This window comes from Haemaphysalis longicornis, unplaced genomic scaffold (genome assembly GCF_048455015.1).
Source record: "Haemaphysalis longicornis isolate Haplotype H1 unplaced genomic scaffold, Haemaphysalis longicornis Haplotype H1 scaffold_2, whole genome shotgun sequence".
Taxonomy (NCBI): domain Eukaryota; kingdom Metazoa; phylum Arthropoda; class Arachnida; order Ixodida; family Ixodidae; genus Haemaphysalis; species Haemaphysalis longicornis.
The window spans coordinates 253,010,589-253,034,634 of NW_027526295.1; the positions used below are offsets into that span (position 1 = coordinate 253,010,589).

A 24,046-nucleotide genomic window follows, 5' to 3' on the forward strand; every position below is an offset into this window, starting at 1 on the left:
TCCGATGCGGAGCATCGACATTATCCTCGACTAATGAGAAAAAATGTTTTAAGGTTGCAGAAACCAGCGGCAGCCCCAGAGCGAGCTTCTGAAAGGGGAAGAAGGGGGAGTGAGCGGGCACTAGTTATAGCCCAAAGGCAAAAGTGGGGATGCATATACACTAAAGCTTAGCAGGGCCAGTTGGGAAGGCGTTAAGCGAGGGTAAAATGTCAGGTCAGGACAGTATTTCTTGGATCCGCCGCTGCCTGCAACGGCGGTGTCTCTCTGTGGCAAGAATAAAAAGATTGACTTGGGAACCCAGAGATTGACCTGGGGATCCAGCTCTTCTACCTGCGGCAACCAATGTAAGCAAATACGACGTGATGGAGAAAGGAGGGAGTGTCTCTAGAATCTTTTATTCACTTCTTTAAGGGTGACAATGGGTGTTTTTACGCATTCCTATGTGCAATCGCGAAACTCTTCCCTACACTCTCAAAAGACTGTCTCATAGCTAGCGCGTATGGCTAAAACGAAGTTCTTGGTTTCGGGCTTGTCCAAACAGGAGAGCGGGAAGGAGGAAAATGAGCTGCAGTCGTGCCTGGGCGGCGTCCAGGTGTGCATGGAGATCTTCTGCTCCCGCTTCGCGCGCTTCCGCAACATCGCCCGCATGGCCGGCATGCGGCCATCTCTCGTCATCCTCTGCCACCACGGCGACCTGAGCGAGGACAAGAGAGGTGCGTGACGTACATGCGTCATCCACACCATATATCTTGTATGTTCACTGCAGGGCGAAGGCCTCTCCCATGGACTTCCACCTACTCCTAACCCTCGCTGTCCGAATTCGTTCTTTGCCACCGATTCTCCTTACGGCATCCCTCCATCGAGAGAGAGAGAGAGAGAGAGAGAGAGAGAGAGAGAGAGAGAGAGAGAGAGAGAGAGAGAGAGAGTTAACGCGTTTATTGCGAAAATCAATGAGGAGGAGTCCTCATTACGAGACCCCTTGAGCTTTCCCAGCCTCAACGGCCCTCAACACCAGCAGGCGCTGATCATGAAAGTCGGAGCTGGTCAGAGCTTTCTCCCAAAGCTCGTAAGAAGAAAGCGAGCGATCGTACAAATGCAGTGGGGCGTGGGCGCAGCCCCCAACCACATAAAAGAGCTTCCCGGGGGCTTTTCAGAAGCGGCATAGCTATAGGAATAATACGGTGGGGTACAACATATGGCATTCAGTGAGATTGAGAAAGGTATTCGTCTGGAGTGCATGGAGCTGCCGTTCCTCCTCTTTCGTTAGGTGTTTATGCGGCGAGTCACCGGTCGTCCCCTACTTCTAGCCCCGTCTCCCAGTGTCCACACCTTTACCCTTGTTGTCTACCGGTTGTTAGTTCTCCCCATTACATGTCCAGCCAAATTCCGTTGCCACCTCTTAATTTGAGTCAGTTTATCTCCCAACGGAGTCTGCTCCGAAACCCAAGGCACTCGTTTCCTCTCTCCAAGCGTTACTCCTACCATTCGTCTTACCATGCCTCGTGAGCAGCGCTAAATTTTCCTTCGAGGTGTTTTGCGAGTTCTCAGGTTTATTACCAACAATTAGTCACGCCGAGTGCGAATCGGATGTATACCTTTTCTTGTAGTGACAGAAGTAGCATATTGTATTGTTCAGAAGAGCTTGCCGAAGGCTACACCTTGTTAGCTCCTAGTGGTTTTAATCGGCGCTGTTAACTTGTCCCTGATAATTATAGTATCACCACCTCGTTTACTATTTTATTGCGGATGCTGCAGCGGAGCCTTTTTCCTGTATATTTAACAGTAATTTCTGCTTATTCATATTCATCTTAACCTGCCACTAAGCTTTCTCGGTAGAGTTCCTGATTAACTCTTTGCCGGAATTTTCCCGATTTGCTGGACAAGATGATGTCATCCGCAAATCTAAGGTGGGTAAAATATTGTACCTTGACTCATATCCCCGACTTCGCCCAGTCAAGCTTTTAAAATACGTTTACTAGATATACTGTTTAAAGAATATAGGTGAGACGGGGTGCCCTTGGCGGACGCTTTTCCTAAGAGAACTTCGCCCTCTTGTTATGAAGGTTTATTGTGGCCGTAGATTCCTTGTATATGTCCTCTAAGAGCCCTGTGTACGTGCTTGCTCCTTGTTCCTCAAATGCCTCCATCACTGTGGCGGTAAGCATCTACTGAATCTAAGGCTTTTCCGTAATATTTCCTCGGGGCTCACTTATTCTGTTGACTGCTATCTTGGTAAACGACTTTTATACAACAGATAATAGGCTGATGTGTCTGTAAACCTTAATCTGAGCTCTTTGACATCAACCTTCTAGTGAATTACTACCCATGAATTACTACAAATTACTTACTACACATTATTCCTAGACTACACATTACTTCCTACGCATGGGGTATTCCGTCATCCCCTCCGGCTACCCTTACCTTTTCCATTTTGTATTCAGTTACTGCTGGAATATCGCGAACAAGGGTGTCTGTTCAGTGCGGTTTTCTCGCTTAATGAATCTGCACAGAAGCTTTCCTGTACTTACATAATCTCATCCGTGTTGTTCGTAATATTACCAGCTTCGACCCTCTGTGCATACATTGTATATATACAAATACCAACCTTCTTGTTTATTACCCTAATGTTAGAGGCTTCTCCAATCCTTGACATGTTTTCGACAGAAATTCCCATATTCCTGCTCCCGTTAATCAAATTTGGCACTTCCGCGAATTTGATCGGCTTTGTCGTATTGTTAGAAAACTTGGGTATGTGTGCGCGCGTATATATATATATATATATATATATATATATATATATATATATATATATATATATATATATATATATATATATATATATATATATATATATGTGTGTGTGTGTGTGTGTGTGTGTGTGGCTGCATGTGCGCGTGCGTGCGCGTGTATGTTAGTGTGTGCGTGTACGAGCGTGTTCGCCTTGGCAGGCCTGTAACACCCTTCCTGGTGATGTTTTTCTTTCCCTCCTGATTTTTAAGTACATACCTCCTAGATTGTTGAAAGATCAGCGGAACTGTGTGTTGTTAAATGTGCAGGTGCTGCATCTTCACTCTCACCGTGCCACCAGTGCCGCATTCCTATAATCAGGCCCCGCTTTGCGTGCGTGGTTACTTTGGGTAATGTGAAGCCTGCTAAAAATAAAAGAAGGTAGCACGCGGAGCTTTTATACGGGACATATCCGATGTTGCTCGCCTCTGACAAACCTAAACAGTGCCACCGCTGCTTTGTGGATGAAGACAGATGGCCTGACACCAATGCACATACCGCCACAAAGAGCTGTAACATCACAACTATATTCTGCATGAAGCGTACTAGTTAAATACGGGAGCCCTATCGTAATTATGGCCAGCACGGCGGCTGACTGACTCAGATGAGAGGAAGAAGTATTAGCCTGCCAACTAAGTGTGGCGAGAACCATCGGTCACGCAGCGGTCCAAGACAAGCGCGAAAAAAAGGAAGACGAACATAACTCGTGAAAGGAACAGGACAGCATGCATTGAAGAAAACGGGCGTCTCCAGTTGCTCTCAGAAACTCTCCCGCGGAAGGAAGCACCGGAATACCATCTGCAAGGAGGAGACACGTGGAAGATATTCGTGTACAAGACAGATACAAGGCATCGGTGCGTCTTGTGTTCATTGTATATCCCTTTTGTGCCTTTTTGCCTTTTTCTATAGCTGCTTCCCCACCACTAATAGCACCGACGGAGGTACTCGCATTTCCAAAACAGTAACCGCGTTCTCGCGTGCACTCTATGCATTTCCGTCCGAAGTGGCGAAAGTGTACTATCTATCACAGCTGGCACACTTTCATGTCACAGCTCACGGACGAAGCGCCAGTAAATGGGAGGCTAGCTAAATGTCAGGGACGGCCTGGTATCATTGCTCTTGGGTACTTCTGTTCTTCCCAAGTCCTAGGCTTTAGCGCGTGTCTGTTAAGCTGCGATGTAATACGCTTTTTCGACTACTCCCTAATTGTGCATGCACACTGCGACTCCAGACCCTTGATTTCACACACTTTGCAGGTAAGGGGAAACTTGAGTGTCCCGCACTGCCCGTTGCTTTCTTGTTGCTTGCATATTGTGCTGTAGCCTGTTTGTTTGCGAAATAACTCTGATCGTTTCCTAAATGTCAGTTAACACACCGCAAGCTTGTTTCGGGTAAGCCGTATAGCTCTGAATCCCAATACGTCGATGGCTGCAGGCATGCAGTTACGCGCCGCGTGTCTCTTGAAAGCCTGTACGCGCGCCATAGAGGGAGGCGTATCACAGGAATCGATTGACTTCTAATTTGTCATTTTAACAGCAGAGCTGTTTAACCTTGCGCTTGGTCTAGCGGCGTTCGCAAAAAGTGCTCTCAGAAAAAAAAATAAAATTCACGCATCTCCGCGAAGTGAATCATGACGAGTGGGCGAAGCACTGGGGATCGTTCTTACCCTAAATCACCCGTGAGAGAGCTTACTGCTGCTAAAACGATTTCCTATCCAATCCAATCCAATACAATTCAATTTAATCCAATCGAATCAAATCCAAATACAATTCAATTCAATCCATTCCAATCCAAAGCTCATCGCGGATGCGCAGCACGGCTCTCCAGGAGCTCTCTCTCTCTCTCTCTCTCTCTCTCTCTCTCTCTCTCTCTCTCTCTCTCTCTCTCTCTATCTATCTATCTATCTATCTATCTATCTATCTATCTAATCTCTCTCTCTCTAACCTTTTGTGAACCTTTTATTTTGTTCTTGTTAACCCTTTGTGAACCTTTTGTTCACGGATGTTTCGATTTACATGGTGCTGTGCGTCTCTCTCTCTCTCTCTCTCTCTCTCTCTCTCTCTCTCTATCTATCTATCTATCTATCTATCTATCTAATCTCTCTCTCTCTAACCTTTTGTGAACCTTTTATTTTGTTCTTGTTAACCCTTTGTGAACCTTTTGTTCACGGATGTTTCGATTTACATGGTGCTGTGCGTCTCTCTCTCTCTCTCTCTCTCTCTCTCTCTCTCTCTCTCTCTCTCTCTCTCTCTCTCTCTCTCTCTCTAACCTTTTGTGAACCTTTCATTTTGTTCTTGTTAACCTTTTGCGAACCTTTTATTCACAGATGTTTCGATTTACACGGTGCTGTGCCGTCAGCACGGATGACGGCGGCCGGACAAGCCTCGGCTTGTCGTCCAGGCTTGCGCGTGGGCTTTTGCCACGTGAGGAGGTCACAAAGAAATACCATAAAAACAGTTCACGTGCGTCCACGCCTGAAGTGGGGAGCACAGGAGAGCTCACGCTACAGTTCGCGAAGTCGGTTGCCGCTGGTTCTAGCGTGTGCAAACGCGGTCCACTTTGGGAGAAATATGAAAGCCTGCGGACGAAATGATCCGGACCTGCCAGTCATGGAGAACTTTCAACGGCAAGTTGGGAGATCCATGTGAGGTGCAACAGTCGGGTCTCCGACGAAGAGAGAGGGGCCGCCAGATCTGCTGTTTCTCCAGCCTTGCGCCACTAGTGCAGGCTGCTCCAATTTTTTTAAACTGCTCAGAACTGCCCTAGAGCAGCTTCGCATTTTTGTGCCCATGGAATTTCTGTTGGAACAGCAGTTTTTGACTGCCCCCGAACTGCTCTGAACTGCTCTGGACAGGCAAATAAAAGAGACCGTCAATGTTCGCAGTGGTGGAGTATGTGCTGGACCTTCTTCCCGTCGACTCGGTCATCGTGTACTTCAAGCTGGAGCTGATCCTTCCCGACGACGACTCCGAGGTGTCGACGCATGAGGGCATCTTCGGCGAGTTCCTCTTCCGCCCGGACACGGGGCCCTTCGTTCCTGCTCCCGTCGCGCTTCAAGGAAGGCCAGAGGACCAGCAGCCGACGGCCACATCTCTGTCTGGGTGCGTGCCAAAATCACCAGATTTATTCTACTTTTCCAAGGGCAGAAGCATAACGCGTGATGTTCGAACAGTGTGGTAGAGCAGTGTGCCTGAGATGAGATGGCCACCTTATTAGTTACTAACTGAATGCCTAATTGCTAATTACGCGTTTCAGCCGCATTTACTGGCGTTATGCAAAGCGCTTGGAAAGTTTGCCCACTGTTAAGAAACGGCGATTTTCGATGGAGAGTTCAAATACACACGGAATGCAGTCATGCGCGGATAGAAGGTTACAAGTTCGAAGTGAACTATGGGATCTGAAAAAAAAAGAAAACTCTCGCGCAAGCGCTTCAAAGCCTTATTCGAGTGTCGTCCGCTTGTGTCCGTAGGGAATGGACCGCTGTACCAAGATTAAATATGGAGGTAATGCAGGAAATTGAAGGGTTTTTAGTTTAAGTTCAAGGCCTGTGACGTATTTCTGTTTTTCGTTTTGAAAAAATATTACTAAGTGCGTCCTTCAACCCTATTGTAGGGACTTGATTGATTGTAGGGATTAACGTGTGGACGCAACGCAGGCGATGAGGCGCGCCGTAGTGGAGGGCTCCGGATTAATTTTGACCACCTGGGGATCTTTAACGTGCTCCGAAATCTCGTACACACGGGCGTTTTTGCTTTTCGCCTCCATCAGAAAAGCGGCCGCCGCGGCCGGGAATCGAACCCGCGACCTCGTGCTCAGCAGCGCAACGCCTTAGCCACTGAGCCACCGCGGAGGGTACTATAATAGTCTTACCATGTGCGAACAATGTTCACCCGTTGTGCTAAGAACTAAATGTGGCACACAAGATAAATTCACAGAAAATTCGGGAAATAAAAATTCTGATGTTCGAGCATGTTACCATGTGAGCTTCATTGCGGCAATTCGCATAAAATTACTGATAGTGTCACGAAAGAGACAGATGGTTGCCAAACAGAAGACTAGTTTTAATCAATATAGAGCCCACACACGGTAGCGAGCAAGGAGGCAGAACGTCTTCTTCCTCTAACCAGGTCCCTGGCTCCGCCTAGTGGTCATGGCGGTTTCCGAGTAGTCGGCGCATACCCTTGTGGGGATAATTATCGTTCATAGTGTGGCACTATCCCTCTCCTTCAAACAGCATCGACTCGATGTTAAAGAAAAGTGTAAACAGTAAAAAGGAAGGCTCTAAAGAGAACACAGTTGCTACTATAGTTCCGACAGTCCTTCACTGTATTGTAGGCATCTTTGGCACTCCTCCAGGAGTGAGATTGCAACTTCAGCAGCCGTAAGTCCATCAAGCCCATTGAACGGCCGTCGGCACTCAACGTGAGTGGTCAGCTTCATCCTGGCCACATGAACAACATCTGGAAAGGCCCTCCGCCGCGATCGAACAGTTCCTTCGGGAACACCTGGTACGTAACCTCACTGAGTTGACGCACCACTTTGTAGGGGCCGAAGTAGCGGCGCAACAGTTTTTCGGATCTCCTTCGAAGGCGCACGGGGCTCGACACCAAAACCTGGTCTCCGGACTGGTAAATCACCTTTCTGTGCCGGTTGTTATATCGGCGTGCGTCGATTTTTTGTTGGTTCCGTATTCTACATCGCGCGAGGTTGCGAACTGCTTCGGCGCGCCTAGTGAATTCTTCAGCGCCTGAAGTGGGTGCTTCAGTTCCACTGGGCAGAAGCATCGCATCAAGCATTGTGGTGACCTCCCGACCATGAACGAGACAAAAATGAGTGAAGCAGGTTGTTTCCTGCGGAGCCGTGTTGTATGCGAATACAACGTACCTCATCCCAGTTCTTGTGGTCATCGTTAACATACATGGAAATCATATCAGCGATGGTCTTGTTGAGCCGCTCGGTCAGACCATTCGTTTGCGGATGGTATGCAGTTGGGCGGTGGTGGTCGGTGTGCGTAATTTTTATTGGTTCTTCAGTAAGCGCTGATGTAAACGCAGTTCCTCGGTCAGTGATGACGACTGCTGGGGCACCATGGCGGAGCACAATACTGTGGAGGAAAAATCTCGCAATTTCCGCTAGTGTTCCTCGTGGTAGTCCCTTTGATTCGCAGTATCGTGTAAGGCAGTCAGTAGCGACCACAATCCACTTGTTTCCAGCTGACGACAAAGGAAATGGGCCGAGTAAATCCATGCCGATCTGTTGAAATGGCAGGTTCGGGGATGAATTGACTGTAAGAAGCCGGCTGGCCGAGTAGATGGAGATTTGCGGCGCTGGCAATCCCGGCACGTTGTAACGTAGTGTTTGATTGTCGCGGCTAACTTTGGTCAGTAGTACTTCTGGCGGACGCGCGCCATTGTGCGAGCGAAGCCAAAGTGCCCCGACGAGGGCTCGTCGTGGCAAGCGTGTAGAACGTCTCCGTGCAGGCATGTCGGTACAACCAGAAGGTATTCGGATCCTGTAGGGTGAAATCCTTTTTTAAAGAGCACGCCGTCCCGGAGAACGAAAGATGAAAGTGAGCGCCTAAAAAGTCGTGGGATAAGCGCGTTACATCCCTCGAGGTACTCAATAAGTGGCTGGAGCTACGAGTCGTCTCTCTGTTGCTGAGCAAGATATGTAGCTTCCAAGGCTCTGAGGAACGCATTGTCCTCTTCCGAGACATCAGGATTACGCTCAAGGGGAGCTCGCGGCAAGCAGTCGTCGTCGGTGTGCCGCTTCCCGTATTTATACACGATGGTGACATCCAACTCCTGAAGCTTGAGGCTCCACCGCGCAAGGCGTCCCGACGGGTCCTTGAGACTTGCCAGCCAGCACAAGCAGTGATGGTCACTAACGACGCGAAATGGACGGCCGTACAGGGTCTAACTCTTTGTAGTCGCCTATAGTACCGCCAAGCACTCCTTTTCTGTCATTGAGTAGTTTCTCTCCGCCCGTGATAGAGTGCGACTTGCGTAGGCAATCACTCGCTCAACTCCCTCTTGCCACTGTACTAAAACGGCGCCGAGTCCAACGTTGCTTGCATCTGTGTGCAGCTCCGTCTTGGCATCTTCGTCAAAACGACGAAGTATAGAGGTCATTTGCAAGCGACTCTTGAGCTCCTCGAAAGCTATGAACTGCTCTTCTCCCCAAGCGAAAGGTACGCCGTCTTTTGTCAAGAAAGTTAGGGGCTCCGCCGCTTTTGAAAAGTTGGCCACAAATCGTCGATAAACACAAAGACCCACTAATCGGCGTACGGCCCGTTTGTCAGTTGGCGTTGGGAACGAGCTTACCGCAGTCGTCTTCTCGGGTTCTGGGCTCACGCCCTCGGAGCTCACCACATGTCCAAGAAACTTAAGTGTTTCGAAGGCGAAGTGGCACTTTTCTGGCTTGAGGGAGAGACCGACTGCACGGATCGCATCGAATACTGTTTGGAGGCGTTCGAAATGTTCATCAAACGTGGCCGAAAAGATGTATACGTCATCCAAGTAAACGAGACAAGAGTGCCATTTCAGATCCGAGAGAACGCTGTCCATCATTCGGTGGAATGTGGCAGGTGCAGAGCCAAGGCCGAACGGCAGCACTTTAAACTCAAACAATCCGTCAGGGGTAATGAAGGCAGTCTTTTCACGGTCTCGTTCATCAACTTAAGTCTGTTAGTATCCGCTACGCAGGTCGATGGAAGAAAAATATCTGGCAAGGCGGAGTAGATCGAGGGAGTCATTGAGACGTGGCAAGGGATATACATCGTTTTTGGTAATTTTGATAAGTCTTCGGTAGTCGACGTAGAAGCCGAGGGTACCGTGTTTCTTAGCAACGAGAACGACAGGTGATACCCATGGGCTTTTAGACGGCTGTATCACGTCATCCCGCAGCATCTCCTTGACTTGGCGTTGAATGACCTCTCGTTCTTTTGACGAAACCCTGTACGGTTGTTGCCGAAAAGATCTCTCTCCGTCTCCGATTTTAATGCGGTGTTTAACTAGTTCAGTGCGCTTAACCTTGGTCGAGGAAGCAAATCAGTCACTGAACGAGCTGATGAGAGCCTGGAGTAGGTTAAATTGGGGTTAAATTGGGGCTAATTTCAACAAGACTGGTAGGCTTAGCAGTCACTGTGACTGTAGAAATGGTAATCGATTCCCGCTATTTCTGCGAGATAAACCACAGCTGTGTCTTGGTTAAGATGCTGGGGTGCGGCACTGAAATTCGTTAGGAGAATGTCCGTGCGATAGTTCCGGATTTCAACCACTCCCCGAGCCATGCCGATCAGTCGTTCGAACAGAAGGGGCACGTTAGCTTCGGCAATTCCGGACGTAATTTCACTGTCTTACTTTACGGAAACACACACTTGCTCGGGGAGGGGGGGGCAGCGTCACGTGATTATCGCAAAGGCGTAATGCCATACAACGTGGCTCGGCGTCGGTTTTGACAGCTCGGTTGGTAGAGAACGTAACCAGTAGATCTCGCAGGTCGATGGTGGCCCCATACTCATAAAGGAAGTCTAGTCCGAGGATGAGTGGCTTTGAACACTCCCGCAGGACAAGGAAGCAGGACGGAAAAAACGCGTCTCGTATCTTAATTCATGCCGTACAAACTTCAATCGGTGTAAGGAGGGGGCCGCCAGCCGAGCGAATCGGCGGGCCGCTCCAAGGTGTTACCACCTTTCTTAACTGGACAGCAAGCTGGCTGCTCATTACAGAAAAGTCCGATCCTGCGTCCACTAGAGCCGTCAAAGGGTAGTTGTCGGCTGAAATCGGAATTAGGCGGATACTACGCCAGCGTTCCCGTGGTGCGTTTCTGGGCTAGGAGCACCTTAACCAAATGTTAAGTGGTGGCAGAAGTGATGAGGCGAGCCATGGTAGGATGATGAACGATCTATTTACACGCGATATATGTAGAAGGTGGCCATGGGTGAGACCAAGCCAGGCAACGTGTCCCACCCAGCTTCGTCTTCGTCGCAGATGCTGGTGCGCATCGCTACGCGCCAGTGTCTTCTTTCTCGTTTTTCATGGCGTAGCATAACCCCCTCATCGAAGGCGACCGTCCCGGTCGAGGCCGCGTTAGCATGATGAGCTCGGTAAAGATGAACGATGTGATGAGAATGTACCGTGAAGCTTTTGCAGCCACGGATGTAAGTGATGGGTTTGGTGAGCACTGACCCGCAGCATCAACGTCCGCAAAGCAACGACGAACCGGTGAGGGCTTGTAACCACGTCGGACCACAGCGCTGGGGACGTGGCGTCGTCGTCTGGTCACATGTCGCGCCTTGATCGGCTGCTTACGGGCTGGGGACATGGGGCGGGGGACATGGTCGAATGCTGGTTGGTCGCTGTGGGTTGGGGCTGGCCGACGCGGTTCACGCCCCCTCGATGATTGCGCCGATTCTGATGAGGTGCGAAGCTGGGGCTAGGACGGGGATGTACCCATTACCTTCACCAAACTGTCACAAGAGGGACAAACGGTTGCCAAACAGAAGACTAGTTTTAATCAGTATAGAGCCCACACAGCAGCGAGCAAGCAGGCAGAACGTCGTCCTCCTCTAACCAGGTCCCTGGCTCCGCCTAGTGGTCATGGCGGTTTCCGAGTAGTCGGCGCATACCCTTTCGGGGATATACCTTTCATACTGTGGCAATAGCATCATTCGAAAGCTTAATCATGTACCTTGCGGAGAACGCAGATTGGCTGCCCGGTGTCGTGGAAGGATACCTATGAGGCATCAACTTTAAGTTTACAGGAGAAGGTGACCACGTTATGAATGATTTAAGAACAAATGTTAGTGTTTGGGTTACTAAAAATTTGATGAAGATGAGTAGTTGAAGCACTTGTAGACGTTATACTACAGTATATCAACAAGACGCGGAGAGATGGTTCGGAGTGCAAACACAGATTCATGAACTGTTGTGGCATGAACTGTTCGTGTGCCTGGGTCGTCTCCCAGACAAGGCATCGAGTTTCTGCGGGGTCTGAACCCTGCGACGGAAGTTTCGGATCGGCGCAGATCACTCTGGTTGCAGGGTTCAAGAGTAATGTCTGTGCGGATTTGTGTTTGCAGGACACTTGGTTGTGCTTTGCAGAAGTGTGACCGTTCTCTAGTGATCGGAAGAGACCAGTGGCAGTAACAGCTTTGCTGGAACATTGGTTGTGCTCCGTGGTTGTGACACTTCAAGTTAGCACAACTCTAATATGGGTGGCCTTGATGCGAAACGCTCTTGACTTAATATTCGAGGCGGCAGCGGGGGTGTCTGAAGCCTCGCCCACTGATGGGCTAATGGGTGGCTTAAAAACGCTCTCTCCTTGACACCCAACCGAAAACTGACCGTGCCGGTGTGCCCCGTTTGCGCGCTCACACCGCCAAAGCTCACAGCAATCTGGATCCCCAACATTAGGCCTCCTCGATTCACTGGTCCTGGACATACAACAGGCAGTCCGCGGCCTACCTTGAAATCGAGGGTCCCATATAGGTATACGCCGGAAAATTGGGTGCCGGATCGCGTCCCGGGCCGGGCATTCCGCGGATGATTCTGGTCTGGTAATCGAGGAAGGGCGATGGGTTCGCTTGGAGGCCATAGTGATGATGAGGCTTTATTTCAGGCAAACGTAATTTAGGCAGCATAGCAGAGTTCCGTTCCACAATAAGCGGCTGCAGCGCACCGTACGCTGATAGTCTAGTTTACCAAATGTATACCGGAGTGTTACGTGACTCACAGGTAATAGAAGATATCGTCTACCCCGTCACTGGTTACGCTAATGTCGCGTGACGCGTGTTGAGTACAATGGGGATAAATGCTGCAAGCATGGACACCTAGCCGAGTTAGAGAGACGGGCGAGTCGGGAGATATGGGCAGAGTAATCATAGGTATTAATCATAGTTGAGAGAGAGAAGAGCCTTGGCGGAATTGTCGCAGCCCACCGCAGCAGCAGCCGCAGCCTCGGGACGAGCTGTCGGCGTTCCCCGCGCCCATCTCGGCGGCCGGCTCGCCCGTGGCTGGGGCACGGCACATGGCGCCGCCGGTGGCGACCCCTCCCGTGCAGAGCCGGCCCCGCGCCGGCTCGTCGGCCGGAAGCGAGGCGGGTATGGTGTTCCGCAACGTGCTGCCCGGCGTGCTGGTGTTCCAGGCGCTGCACGTGACCGAAGCCATCCTGGAGGGAAACGCGGTCACGTCCTTCTTCACCGAGGCCGACACCCAGAGAACCATACAGGTGGGGGCGGGCATCGGGCAGGAGGATGACAGGAGTAACGCTTATGGATAGAAAACGAGCCTCTCACATCGGGGAACAATTCCTGAGGGAAGGCATCGTAGCTCAAATTAAGAGGAGGAAGTAGACTTGGGAAGTGTACGTAGTGCGTAGAACTTGCAGCCAGTGAACTATCAGAATAACGACGTGGCCACCGAGAGACGAGAGTATAGAAATAGCGGTAGACCATAGCGGAGAAATAGCGGAGACTCGACCGAGGATCGAAATCAGAAAACGCGGACGAAAAGAATGGACTTGGGTGTCGCAAGACAGGAATGACTGGAGGAATATGCAAGAGGTCGTCGTCCTGCAGTGGACACAAATGGGATGACGGCGGTGGCGGCTGTGGCTGTGTAGAAGAAGAAGAGAAGGGAAGCCGATTGTGTAGACACCGGCGTTGGACGTGTTCAATGGCGGGGCTAAGAAGTGTGAAAGATGCCTTGGTGGACGCCATAAACATCGGAACCAAATGTAATTATCACCGAGTATGGCTAGAGGGGACAGAAAGCCAGCATAGTCACCCTCTTTGTTGAAAATGAGCGTGCAGGCCAAACCAGTCTTCACACGCTCACGGTGGCATACCGAGATTTCAAGGTGAACGTCTCACGGCCCGATGTGACCTGACTACTGCCCTCCGAGGTCGAGCTGTTGGCTTGGTGCGCTAGTAAGATTCCCACGACGAGGGAGGGAAACGGACGGCCCCATGTTTGTTCCCTAGAATAAAACTGTAGTCGTTCAAAGTTTCATTCAGATAATTAGCTAGTAAGTAGGCTCAATTGCAAATTGCAAACAAGCGTGTTTCGTTTCGTGCACTCCTTGGCCTGCGTCCAGTTTCACTGGCCATCCTTCTTCAGAGAGTGGAAGAACAGTGCATGTTTTTCTTCCGAAAGACTGCGATTCTCTCTTTTTTAAAACGTAGCCTTTCCTTTACAGCTCTTGACCAAATCTTCCTGCGTTGAAGCCACGTCCTCTAAACTCGCGAGCTTAGGACGACGCAGTGACTGACTGGAACGTTTGGAGAGAGGGACAGAGAGACAGATGAAACGTCTATTGTAAATAAAAGGTATCCATTCTAGGGTAAATCCCCTTCTCCAGGGCCCCTATTTCCTCTTCCCCCGTCGTAGCCCTGAAGATCAGATACTTGTGAACTCCAGGGTCGGAGTTGGCCAGAGCTGTCTCCCATAGCTCATATAAGTCGGTATTGTTGTTTAATGAGGGCCATACAATACGGCAACCCCAGGATATGTAGAATAAGGTAGATATTTCACCGCATTTATTACATGCGTTTGAGAATTTCTCGGGGTACATGTTAGATAGTCTGAGGATGGGTTTTCGCCTGTATTTCGCCTGAGGATGGGTTTTCGCCTGATGGGTTTTCGCCTGTCTGAGGATGGGATAGGTTTGCGCCTGTATTTGTCTGAGAGACTGATTCACTGCAGCTGATAAGCTTTTATCGGTCGCAGGAAAGACAACTGTGGCTTTTTTTTTAGTGTTGAGGCGCTCACCGAAGGCATTGGGGAGACTGGTGAGTAAGCTAGTGCTACTGGCTAAGCGGTTAATAAGTCATCGCGCAGCTTTGTTTGCTCTCTCATTACCCTCAAGCTCATCACGTCCCGGTGCCCAAATGATGTTTCGGAAAGTGTGGATATTGAGTGGAAAAACTTTTGTGAGCCTCTTGTGAACGTTTAGACATCGATGCAGAATCGAAATCAAGAGGTTTAAGTCGGTGAGCGTAAATGCAGGCCTGTCTCAGGGCCGCCTAACGCAGCGACCCGTTTCCTTCGTCATTTCCTCATCCTTTCCTTTCCCTGCAGTGCGTAAGACATGGTTAAGTGTTGGTCTTTTTGCTCGTAACGGTGTGTTGTGTCCCTCTGGTCGGGTGTTGTGTTCGACTCGAAAGTTCCGTCCTTTTCGGCCGTTCCGCAACATGATAAATGAGGCGATTGCTTTGCCGACCAGTTTCGTATAGAGGGACAAATCCAGCCGTTCCACAACATGATAAATGAGGCGATTGCTTTGCCGACCAGTTTCGTCTGGAGGGACAAATCCAGAATGTGCACATTGTTGTTGGCATGATCAGAGAGGTGGCATCATTGCTGCTCAGTTCCATGAAGACCATCCGCCGAAAGTGCGCAATGAGTGAGGTTATAGTCCTGCTGATACTAGTTGCACATAGGCGTCCCTGCTGGCGTGATGAACGGGTGGCATGACTAGCACGTCAACTCTATAATATACCACGAGATAATCATTACACTATATGTCACGTGTTGAATGAACCGAGGTACTACTACGGCTGCATGAAAAGAAAGTACTCTTAACAATAACAATTACACCAGAAATAGGTTTAGGCCGTAAATAACCAAATGTACAGACAATTTAATAATCAATCAATCAATCAATCAATCAATCAATCAATCAATCAATCAATCAATCAATCAATCAATCAATCGTTTATTAAAGTGCCCAGGAACCGCCGGAGGGCCTTTGTGCTGGCGCACGAAGAAAAAAAAAACAGGCAATGTAAGATGCCCACACCTCACCAGTAATGCAATTAAAGGACAGCGTTACTGACACACACGCACACAAAAATTACAAACTGTCGTACACCAGAATATACATGCACCCACAGAAAACACAAACACACACATACACATAAAAACAAGTACAGTACCTTGCAGTAAGGCAAAAGACACCATGCGAGTGGTCGTCATACACAGATAATTTCAAAAATAAACATAAATGTTAACAAAGTTTAGTTGCACGGAAACGGAGTGAATCAAGATAGCTTATATGTAAGAAAAGGAGCATGGAAGGAATGTTCATGTAGAGAAAACCAGACATTGAATAAGGGTAGTATATAAAAAAGAAAGCCTTGTGCTGTCATCACGTCATGCTCAAGTGACCGGGTGTAAACAGTGGATTTCACCACAAGACACTGTGCCATGAATGATTTTGAACAGGAAAAGAGGATTAGCCTTAATACGGCTGAAGTTTAAGCACTCTAGCATCGGTACAGAGAATGACCCAAAATTGTTATGGCTACTAAAGCGATGATTGAAGATAGATATAAACTTTTTCTGGACACTTTCAATATGCATGCAGAGTGTTTTGCATGTGCTATTCCATATCACAGAAGCATACTCGAGCTGCGGACGACAAATAGTCGTGCACAGCCTGAGAAAAGAGCCCAGCTTCTTGAACTCCTTCGATAGGCGACATATAACGCCAAGAGATCGGAGGGCCCGCCGAGTGACCTCCCGGATGTGCGGGAAGAAGCTCAATTTACTGTCGAAATTACCACAAAGATCCTTGACCTGCACAACACGTGGTAGTGCTTCACCATTAATGTTATAGGAGAACAATGTGCTGTCAGTTCTTCTAGTGTAGGTCATTACCTTAGTTTTTGGTGTATTATAAGGAGTTTGTTGCGTGAGCACCAATCTGAAAAAGACGTGATCGCTCGCTGGAGAGCGGAACAGCTTGCGGTGTTTGAAACAGCCTTAAATATTTTCACATCATCAGCATATAAGAGAAAGTAGCAATCATGAATTACTGAGGAAACATAATTTATAAAAATTGAAAACAGAAGTGGCCTCAGGACATCCCTGAGCGACACCACTTGTGGCCTCGTAGGAGAGGGAAGACTGTCCGTTTGCATGCACAAAGCATGGCCTATCCGATAAATAATTACATAAAAGGGGTGTGATGGATGGTTTTAAATCGACTTGACACAGCTTTCTAAATAATATATCATGGCAGGCGACATCAAAAGCCTTGCTCAAATCAAAGTAAACGGCATCGAGTTGTCCTCTTCCCCCCACAGCTTCCGAAGCATGCAGCATAAAATTGACAAGATTAGTGGTGGTCGATCTTCAAGCGAGAAAGCCATGTTGCTGGGGTAATAACACAGTTTTTACACTGAAAGTGAGTAGTGATGTATTTAGTACAGTCTCAAAGAGTTTTGAAGCAGCGCATGCAGAGAATAGAAATCGGGAGGTAGTTTGTGGGGTCCAACTTTGACACTGACCTAAATATAGGAACAACCCGCGCAGTCTTCCAACGAGTGGGGAACTTACCGGTATTGAGTGACGTTCGAAATATACGCGACAAGACCGGAACAAGAAGATCCTGAAACGCCTTCAGTACTGCCGAAGGAATGCCATCAGGGCCGTACGAAAATGACGGCTTAACTCGCTTTAGAGCTCTTGATACAAGACTTTCAGAAATAAAACATTCTTTAATAATCAATCAATCAATCAATCAATCAATCATTTATTTGCGTGCCCAGGAACAGCCGGGGGGGCCTTAGTGCTGGCGCACGGAAACAGAAACACACGAAACAAAATGTACACATCTCTCAAATACAAAATAAAATACAAAATACAAAGGGAAAAAAAAAACGGAAGTATAGCTTATGTTGAAGTTACGGAATGAAAGTCATTTAAGTGCATGAACTCAAGGATAAAAGACAAATGCAGAATAAGAAAAGTTGGCAGTTACGCCAATACAAACTCACAGACATGTTTGCGAAACAGAGTAGGGCAATCATTAAACCGATTGTACGTGCATTGCAGTCGGCACACAGGGCACAAGACACGCAGACAATTGGGGTTGCAAAAGGTATCATGTTTCCTGGTCCACTTTTGCGGCACATAGAGACGAACATGTTGTAGCAGCTCACCACAAGACACATATTATTATTATTATAATAATAATAATAATAATAATAATCAATCAATCAATCAATCAATCAATCATGTTTATTTACGTGCCCAGGAACAGCCAGAGGCCTGAGTGCTGGCGCACGGATAGTAACATAAAAACAAAATACAAGAAACATATAGCAAGAAACAAACAAGCGACAAGACACACACAAATTTAAGTAGTGAAAATGACAGAAATACAGCACAGGCGGAGCCTGGGTACAGGTAAAAAAATAAAAAAAGAAGATGCCTATGTTGCTCTGCCTGTCGTAAAGGCCACACGCCAGGCAGAGCAACAAAGTTTGACAGTAATACAACAAAAAAAAAACGGCAAGAGTGTATAGACAAATGATAAGACGAACAAATGACAGTAAACAGTTTCAAAAATAGGCAACTATCAGTTGGATAAACACAACCAGTTGGATAGACAGTAAACAAATGACAGTAAACAGTTTCAAAAATAGGCAATTATCAGTTGGATAGACACAACCAGTTGGATAGACACAACATAATGATCAATCAATCAATCAATCAATCATCTTTATTTACGTGCCCAGGAACAGCCAGAGGCCTGAGTGCTGGCGCACGGATAGTTATATGAAAACAAAATACAAGAAACATATTGCAAGAAACAAACAAGCGACAAGACACACACATATTGAAGTAGCGAAAATTACAAAAATAAAGCACAGGCGGAGCCTGGGTACAGGTAAAAAAGAAAAAAGAAGATGCCTTTGTGGCTCAGCTTATTGTAATGAATGCACAACAAGCAGAGAACAAAGTTTGACAGTAAGACGACAAAAACAATGACAAGAGTATAGAGACAAATGATAAGACAAGCATGATAAGTAAACAGTTTCAAAAACAGGCAACTATATTGGTTAAACAGAACCGCAGAGAAACCAAATTTCAGCAATAAAAAAAAAAAGAAAAACGAACGACAGAGATATCATAGATGTTTAACATACTGTGTTCAACAGCGCAGTACGGTAAATTGTAAAGGAGCTTTGAAAGATGTCAAGGCGTTCAGAGAAGCGGTTGTAGCAATTCTGTATTCTGCGCACTGGAGAATGATTGGAGTTGCGCGCAGCGGTCAAGAACGGGCGATGCGACCTGGTGGGCCTTTGTGGTACACTAAACTCTAAACAGTTAAGCAGGTCCGCGCAAGAAAGGTCACCATGAACAACTTTGTGAAGAAATGTAAGGTCTGCACGCATACGTCTGCAGGTCAACGAAGGAATGGAAGGAACTATGGGTAAGTCAGAATCGGGACCCGGACTGTGATTGTGATGACGGTGCTTAAATATGGATAAAAACTTCTTCTGAACACGTTCTATTAATTCACTACTAGATTTGGAGATGCCGTTCCAGGCAACAGAAGCATATTCTAACTGGGGGATACATATTGCATTGTATAGCATTAGAAATGGATCTGGAGAAGAGAATTCCTTTGTAATCCGACACACATTTCCAAGACTTCGGAGCGCTCGCCGGGTGATGAGCCTAATATGAGAAGAAAAAGAGAGGGTACTGTCGAAAAGAACTCCGAGGTCCCTAATCTCCTCAACCCTTTGCAAAGGAGCTCCCTCTATACTGTAGGAAAACAGTAGGCGATGGGTTTTCCGGCTGTACGTGACAACCTTTGTTTTAGCTGGATTTAAAATTAGACAGTTTTTGCTGCACCAGACCGATAATTCCGACACATCCCTCTGCAAGGCACAGTAGTCCTGAAAACTGCTAATGTGCCTAAATAGTTTTACATCATCAGCATAGAGAAGAAATGAAGATTTTGTTAACACTGTTGACACATCATTGATAAAGATAGAAAACAATAGTGGACCCAGCACAGAACCCTGAGGTACACCACTCGTTGCAGTGTAAACACTAGACCTTTTGAAGTTTACATCTACGTAAAAGGACCGGTCAAGGAGATAGTTGGACAACAAGGCAACAAGGCTTGCATCAACACCGGACATAGTAAGCTTGTTAATTAATAATTTATGGTTCACTACATCAAACGCCTTACTGAGGTCAAAATAGATAACATCCAACTGGCCGTTTTCACAAACTGCCGCCGAAGCCTGAGTCATGAAGCTTGCAAGATTTGTAACCGTCGATCGACCCGAGAAAAAGCCGTGCTGATTTGGTATCAGAACGTTCTTGACGCAGGCAGCAAGAACGTTGTGCAGAGCTGACTCAAAGAGTTTTGAGGCGACACAAAGGAGTGAGATTGGGCGATAGTTGGTAACGGCTGACTTATCACCTGACTTAAATATTGGAAAAATTCGAGCAATCTTCCATGCACGAGGAAATTTGCCGAAAAGTAAACAGTTATTATAAATGGAAGTTAAGACAGGCACAAAAATGTTGCCGTAAACCTTCATGAGGGCTGCTGGAATTCCGTCTGCACCACAGGAAAATGACGGTTTCATCCGTTTAAGGCTATCATTGACAAGTTTTTCATCGAACATAAGTGTACTAAAATTAGACATATTATTAAACGATAGGCGTTCGTCGTGACCATCTGGCAGTTGAAAGACAGAATGAAAGTACTGAGCAAAGCTAGTGGCGACATCCTCAACCTGTTCCCCATCGGAATTAAGCAGGCTAATGTGTTCTTTAGACTCCTTAGAACGGCCGCGTACATACCTCCAGAAGTCAGCCGGTTTCTGAGACGCAGAAGCCTCTAACGACTCTATATAGAGCTGGTGGTCACGCCGGTAGAGGCTTTTACAAAGTGAGCGATACCGACTAAACTCCGCTTTCCACTTGTCGAGCCCAGAACGCTTGGCCTTTTTGTGGGCGCTGTCCTTAAGTTTAAGCGAACTTCGAAGTTCTTTAGAGAACCAATGGGGAAATTTGGAATGAACAGGCATATAACAAGGGATGTACTTTTCCATGCCACTCCTGACAATTTCGGTAAACCGTCGAACCTGTTCGTCAACATCATTGACATCAAAAACACTAGACCATTCAGCAGATGAATAAAAGTGATAGAGCCCAACATAATCTCCACGCTTGAAAGCATATCGCGGGACTGCACAATCGTCAACACCAACATAATAATAATAATAATAATAATAATAATAATAATAATAATAATAATAATAACATAAAGTTTATTCGGCATCAAAGATACATGATGCAGGAGATTTCAAGAAAAAGCTGGCGTTATGCGCCAGCTTGACAAGGCCGCAGTCCCCATTTCTGTGTACGCTGAAGCGAAGCCGCTATTTTGAAACGGTTTCCAATGAGGTTTCCAATGCGTTAGTTGTGACACCGAGACACTCCCTGGTGACGCCGTGGCAACATAAACCGAGGAAGTGGGGGAAGTTGGTTGGAAGCCGGCACACAGCGCAGTGTGCTGAACGTGGTGTGCTCACGAACGTGTTCCGCATTATGACAAGCGGCCTATCGCGCAAATCCCCGTCGCTGCGAAATCTTCAAATCCCGTGGGTATTGCCAACGAAATCGTTACGACGCAGGCCCAGTACTTCATATGCTTGAGCGCTATAATGTGCGCTCTGAATATTTACCCACGAATAATGCACTGGTGCCGGTGGCTGGCGGATTACGCCGACATTGACTTCTACTGCGAAAAACATGGAATCCATACTTTCGGCACGCACTAAATATGTTTCATTCTTGTGGGAGGGAAGCTCTACGCGTATACGACAGTTTCACTAGAAAACACAGTAAACCGTTGTTGTACCGAAACTATCTTATATGAGTTCTCCCTTTGCACGGTTTTTCGCGGTCCCTGCTGCAGTGCGAGGCGAGAAAATTATGCCCCCTTTTAACAAGAACTTCTTATTGCCAAGTCAGTTCCCTGAACCGAAAAGTTGGGTATAACGAGTGTTTACTGGAATTGTTTTTGTGGAGGCATGAGCATGATGCGACGATAGCGACGATGATGATGATGATTATGTCTGCAGGTGACGTCGGCGGCCGTGTTCTCTCGGATGCACGGTGACCGGCTGCAGCTCTTCATGCGCAGGCTGAGCGCGAGCCTCGGCTCCACGGAGAACACGGTGGCGATCGCCTTCCCGCGAAACCAGGACGAGACGCTGCCCGAGCTCGCCGCCTTCGAGCGCAACTTTCCGCGCGTGCCCGTGCTCGCCAACAGGGCGACGCAGTTCGACGTGGACGGCCAGTACGCGCCGCTCAGCCGCATCAGGCTCGTGCTGCTGCTCATCAAGCTGCTCGAGTAGCGCACGTCGTGCGTGCACGACGAGGCCTAGACGGGAACTTAAATCTCGGGCCTCCAAAAAAGCGTTTTGAAAGCACCTTTCTCGACTCAAAAAAAGGAGGAGAGATATTATAAAGCGACCATCTCCGCAGGGAGCGTCAATCTTAACCGGCAACTATACGCCATCGCATTGTACGGATGAAGGAAGGAATAAAACACACGTGGCGCTGAAATCGGCTGCATTACGGGTGGAAGTTACACACGCGGCCACCTGATTAATGGTAAACAAGTAGAAGAACTAGTTACCTAAGGGTAACCTTTTTGCAGTGTTTTATGCGAAAACACGGGTTAGGCACGGATAATTGTGTGGAAACCTGCCAAGGGGTTCGGAATAGCGTGACTAGTGATAGTAAAGCCAGTAGCCGTGACCTCAGGGAGTCCGAGTGCAATTTCCGGCACCGCCGTACCAAAAAGGCAAGTGGAACGTGTGTTAGCAGCCAACCACCCAAAAATAACTCGAGACTGCGCTAAAAAGCTTTGATGACGTGCAATGTTCCTGCGTGCTGTGTAAATGTATACATTCGGCATACGCTTTGAGGTACCGGAATTAGAGTGGCTGATACATACAGGGTGTTTCAGCGAACACTTTCAAAAATTCCTAAAATTACACTCTTCAAGAAAAAAAGAAACCCTCATCAGAAGGAGATTGCTAGCTGCGGCGGACGCCAGATAGTATCAAGGGTGTGCACATTAGTTAGCTGGGTAATTAAACTCTACTAATCAACTTCTTAATTAGCGGAGTTTGGTGGTTATTTTCAATGGTGATTTTGTAGCCCCGGAGAAGTCGATTTGATATCATTTTTTAAAACAACAAAAAAGTCGGTGTTTAAAGCCCTGTAGCGCGAGGAAACCTGCCGTTGTTTTTCGCTCAAAAACGAAACTCGGCGCTCGAGGAGCGCTGGAAGTCTTGAGCGAACTCAACGTCGGCTGGTGACGTGTTTCAATGAATGTGGCGGCCAATTCGAAATGTAAGAGCAATTTTCCCTAGCTAGGAAGCCTCAGCATGCAGCCACAACCACGAAAGCCCTCCTCACTCAGCAAACAAACCTTTCCTTTGTCTGATGCGCTTTCTAACACGCAGCGATTATAAACGAAGAGCAGATAAACCTAACGAAAAAAAAAATGAACGGATGGTGACGTTTCACATCTTGCATGTCTGGTAGCCACGTCAGATGTGGTCGAGACAATAAAAATAAAGAAAAGTAAAACTGTCGCCAACGCCCACTAGGGCTCCCTAAACCGGCGACCGTGTTGTGGGCAATGGCTAGCCTCTTTCTTGCGCATACCAATGAAAGAAAAGATAGCGCTAGCCGTGGTATAAGGTGAGCGTTGATTATTGAAAAATACAGGAGGCGATGGCGTTGATATCAGCTGATTCCCTAGCGTGGGGAATCACCAGAGCCTTCTTGAATTGGGCGACACAGTCACTGCAACACGTCATCAGCGGATGTTGCGCTTGCACTAGACTTCTGGCGCACCATGTGAGCTGCGTTTCGGTTTCATGGGGAAAAAATACTTGATTTTTGCGGGCTGCAGGGCTCTACAGACTGTATTTTTCTTTGCTTTAAAAACTGATCGGTTATTGTCGTCTCCATGGCTACAAACTCGCCATTGGCAACAATCGCCAAACTTCGCTATTTAAAAAGTTCATTAGACAGTTTTAGTTAATTAACTATGTAATTCACATGTTTCTCATAACTGCTGACGTCCGCAGAACCTGATAGCTTGTTCCTTAAGAGAATTCACATTTTTCTTGAAAATCCTACCTTCAGGAATTTTTGAAAGTGTTCACTGAAACACCCTGTATATAGGTTAATCCGGTCACACAATTGTTTGCACGGATTCCTTGTACTCAAATGCTTGAGTCAACATGGTCCGTACGCTTTGCATGGTTGTGGAGCAGACAGAGCTGTGCTGGGAAGGAGAGTTGGCGACTACATACTTGAGAGTATTAAAATAGTACTATTGCAATGCCCAGAAACCGCGAGAAGGACGAATAATATGTTGAAAAGGACAAGAGCGCTGCAAGAACATGTGGGCG

The 24,046-nt window shown here is 47.5% G+C and overlaps 1 protein-coding gene across 2 annotated transcripts in view; it reads left to right on the top strand.

Annotated features, from left to right (window-relative positions):
* The window catches only part of LOC144167741 (uncharacterized), a 35,803-nt gene extending 12,263 nt beyond the window's left edge, over positions 1–23,540 (top strand). For both annotated transcript variants that reach the window (XM_077696920.1, XM_077696921.1), the window contains 4 exons: positions 542–713; positions 5,672–5,888; positions 12,723–13,017; positions 21,692–23,540. In XM_077696920.1, coding sequence (XP_077553046.1) covers positions 542–713; positions 5,672–5,888; positions 12,723–13,017; positions 21,692–21,967 — 960 coding nt within the window. In that variant the 3' untranslated portion in view covers positions 21,968–23,540. The remainder of the gene's footprint in view (positions 1–541; positions 714–5,671; positions 5,889–12,722; positions 13,018–21,691) is intronic.
* The last annotated feature ends 506 nt before the right edge of the window (positions 23,541–24,046 follow it).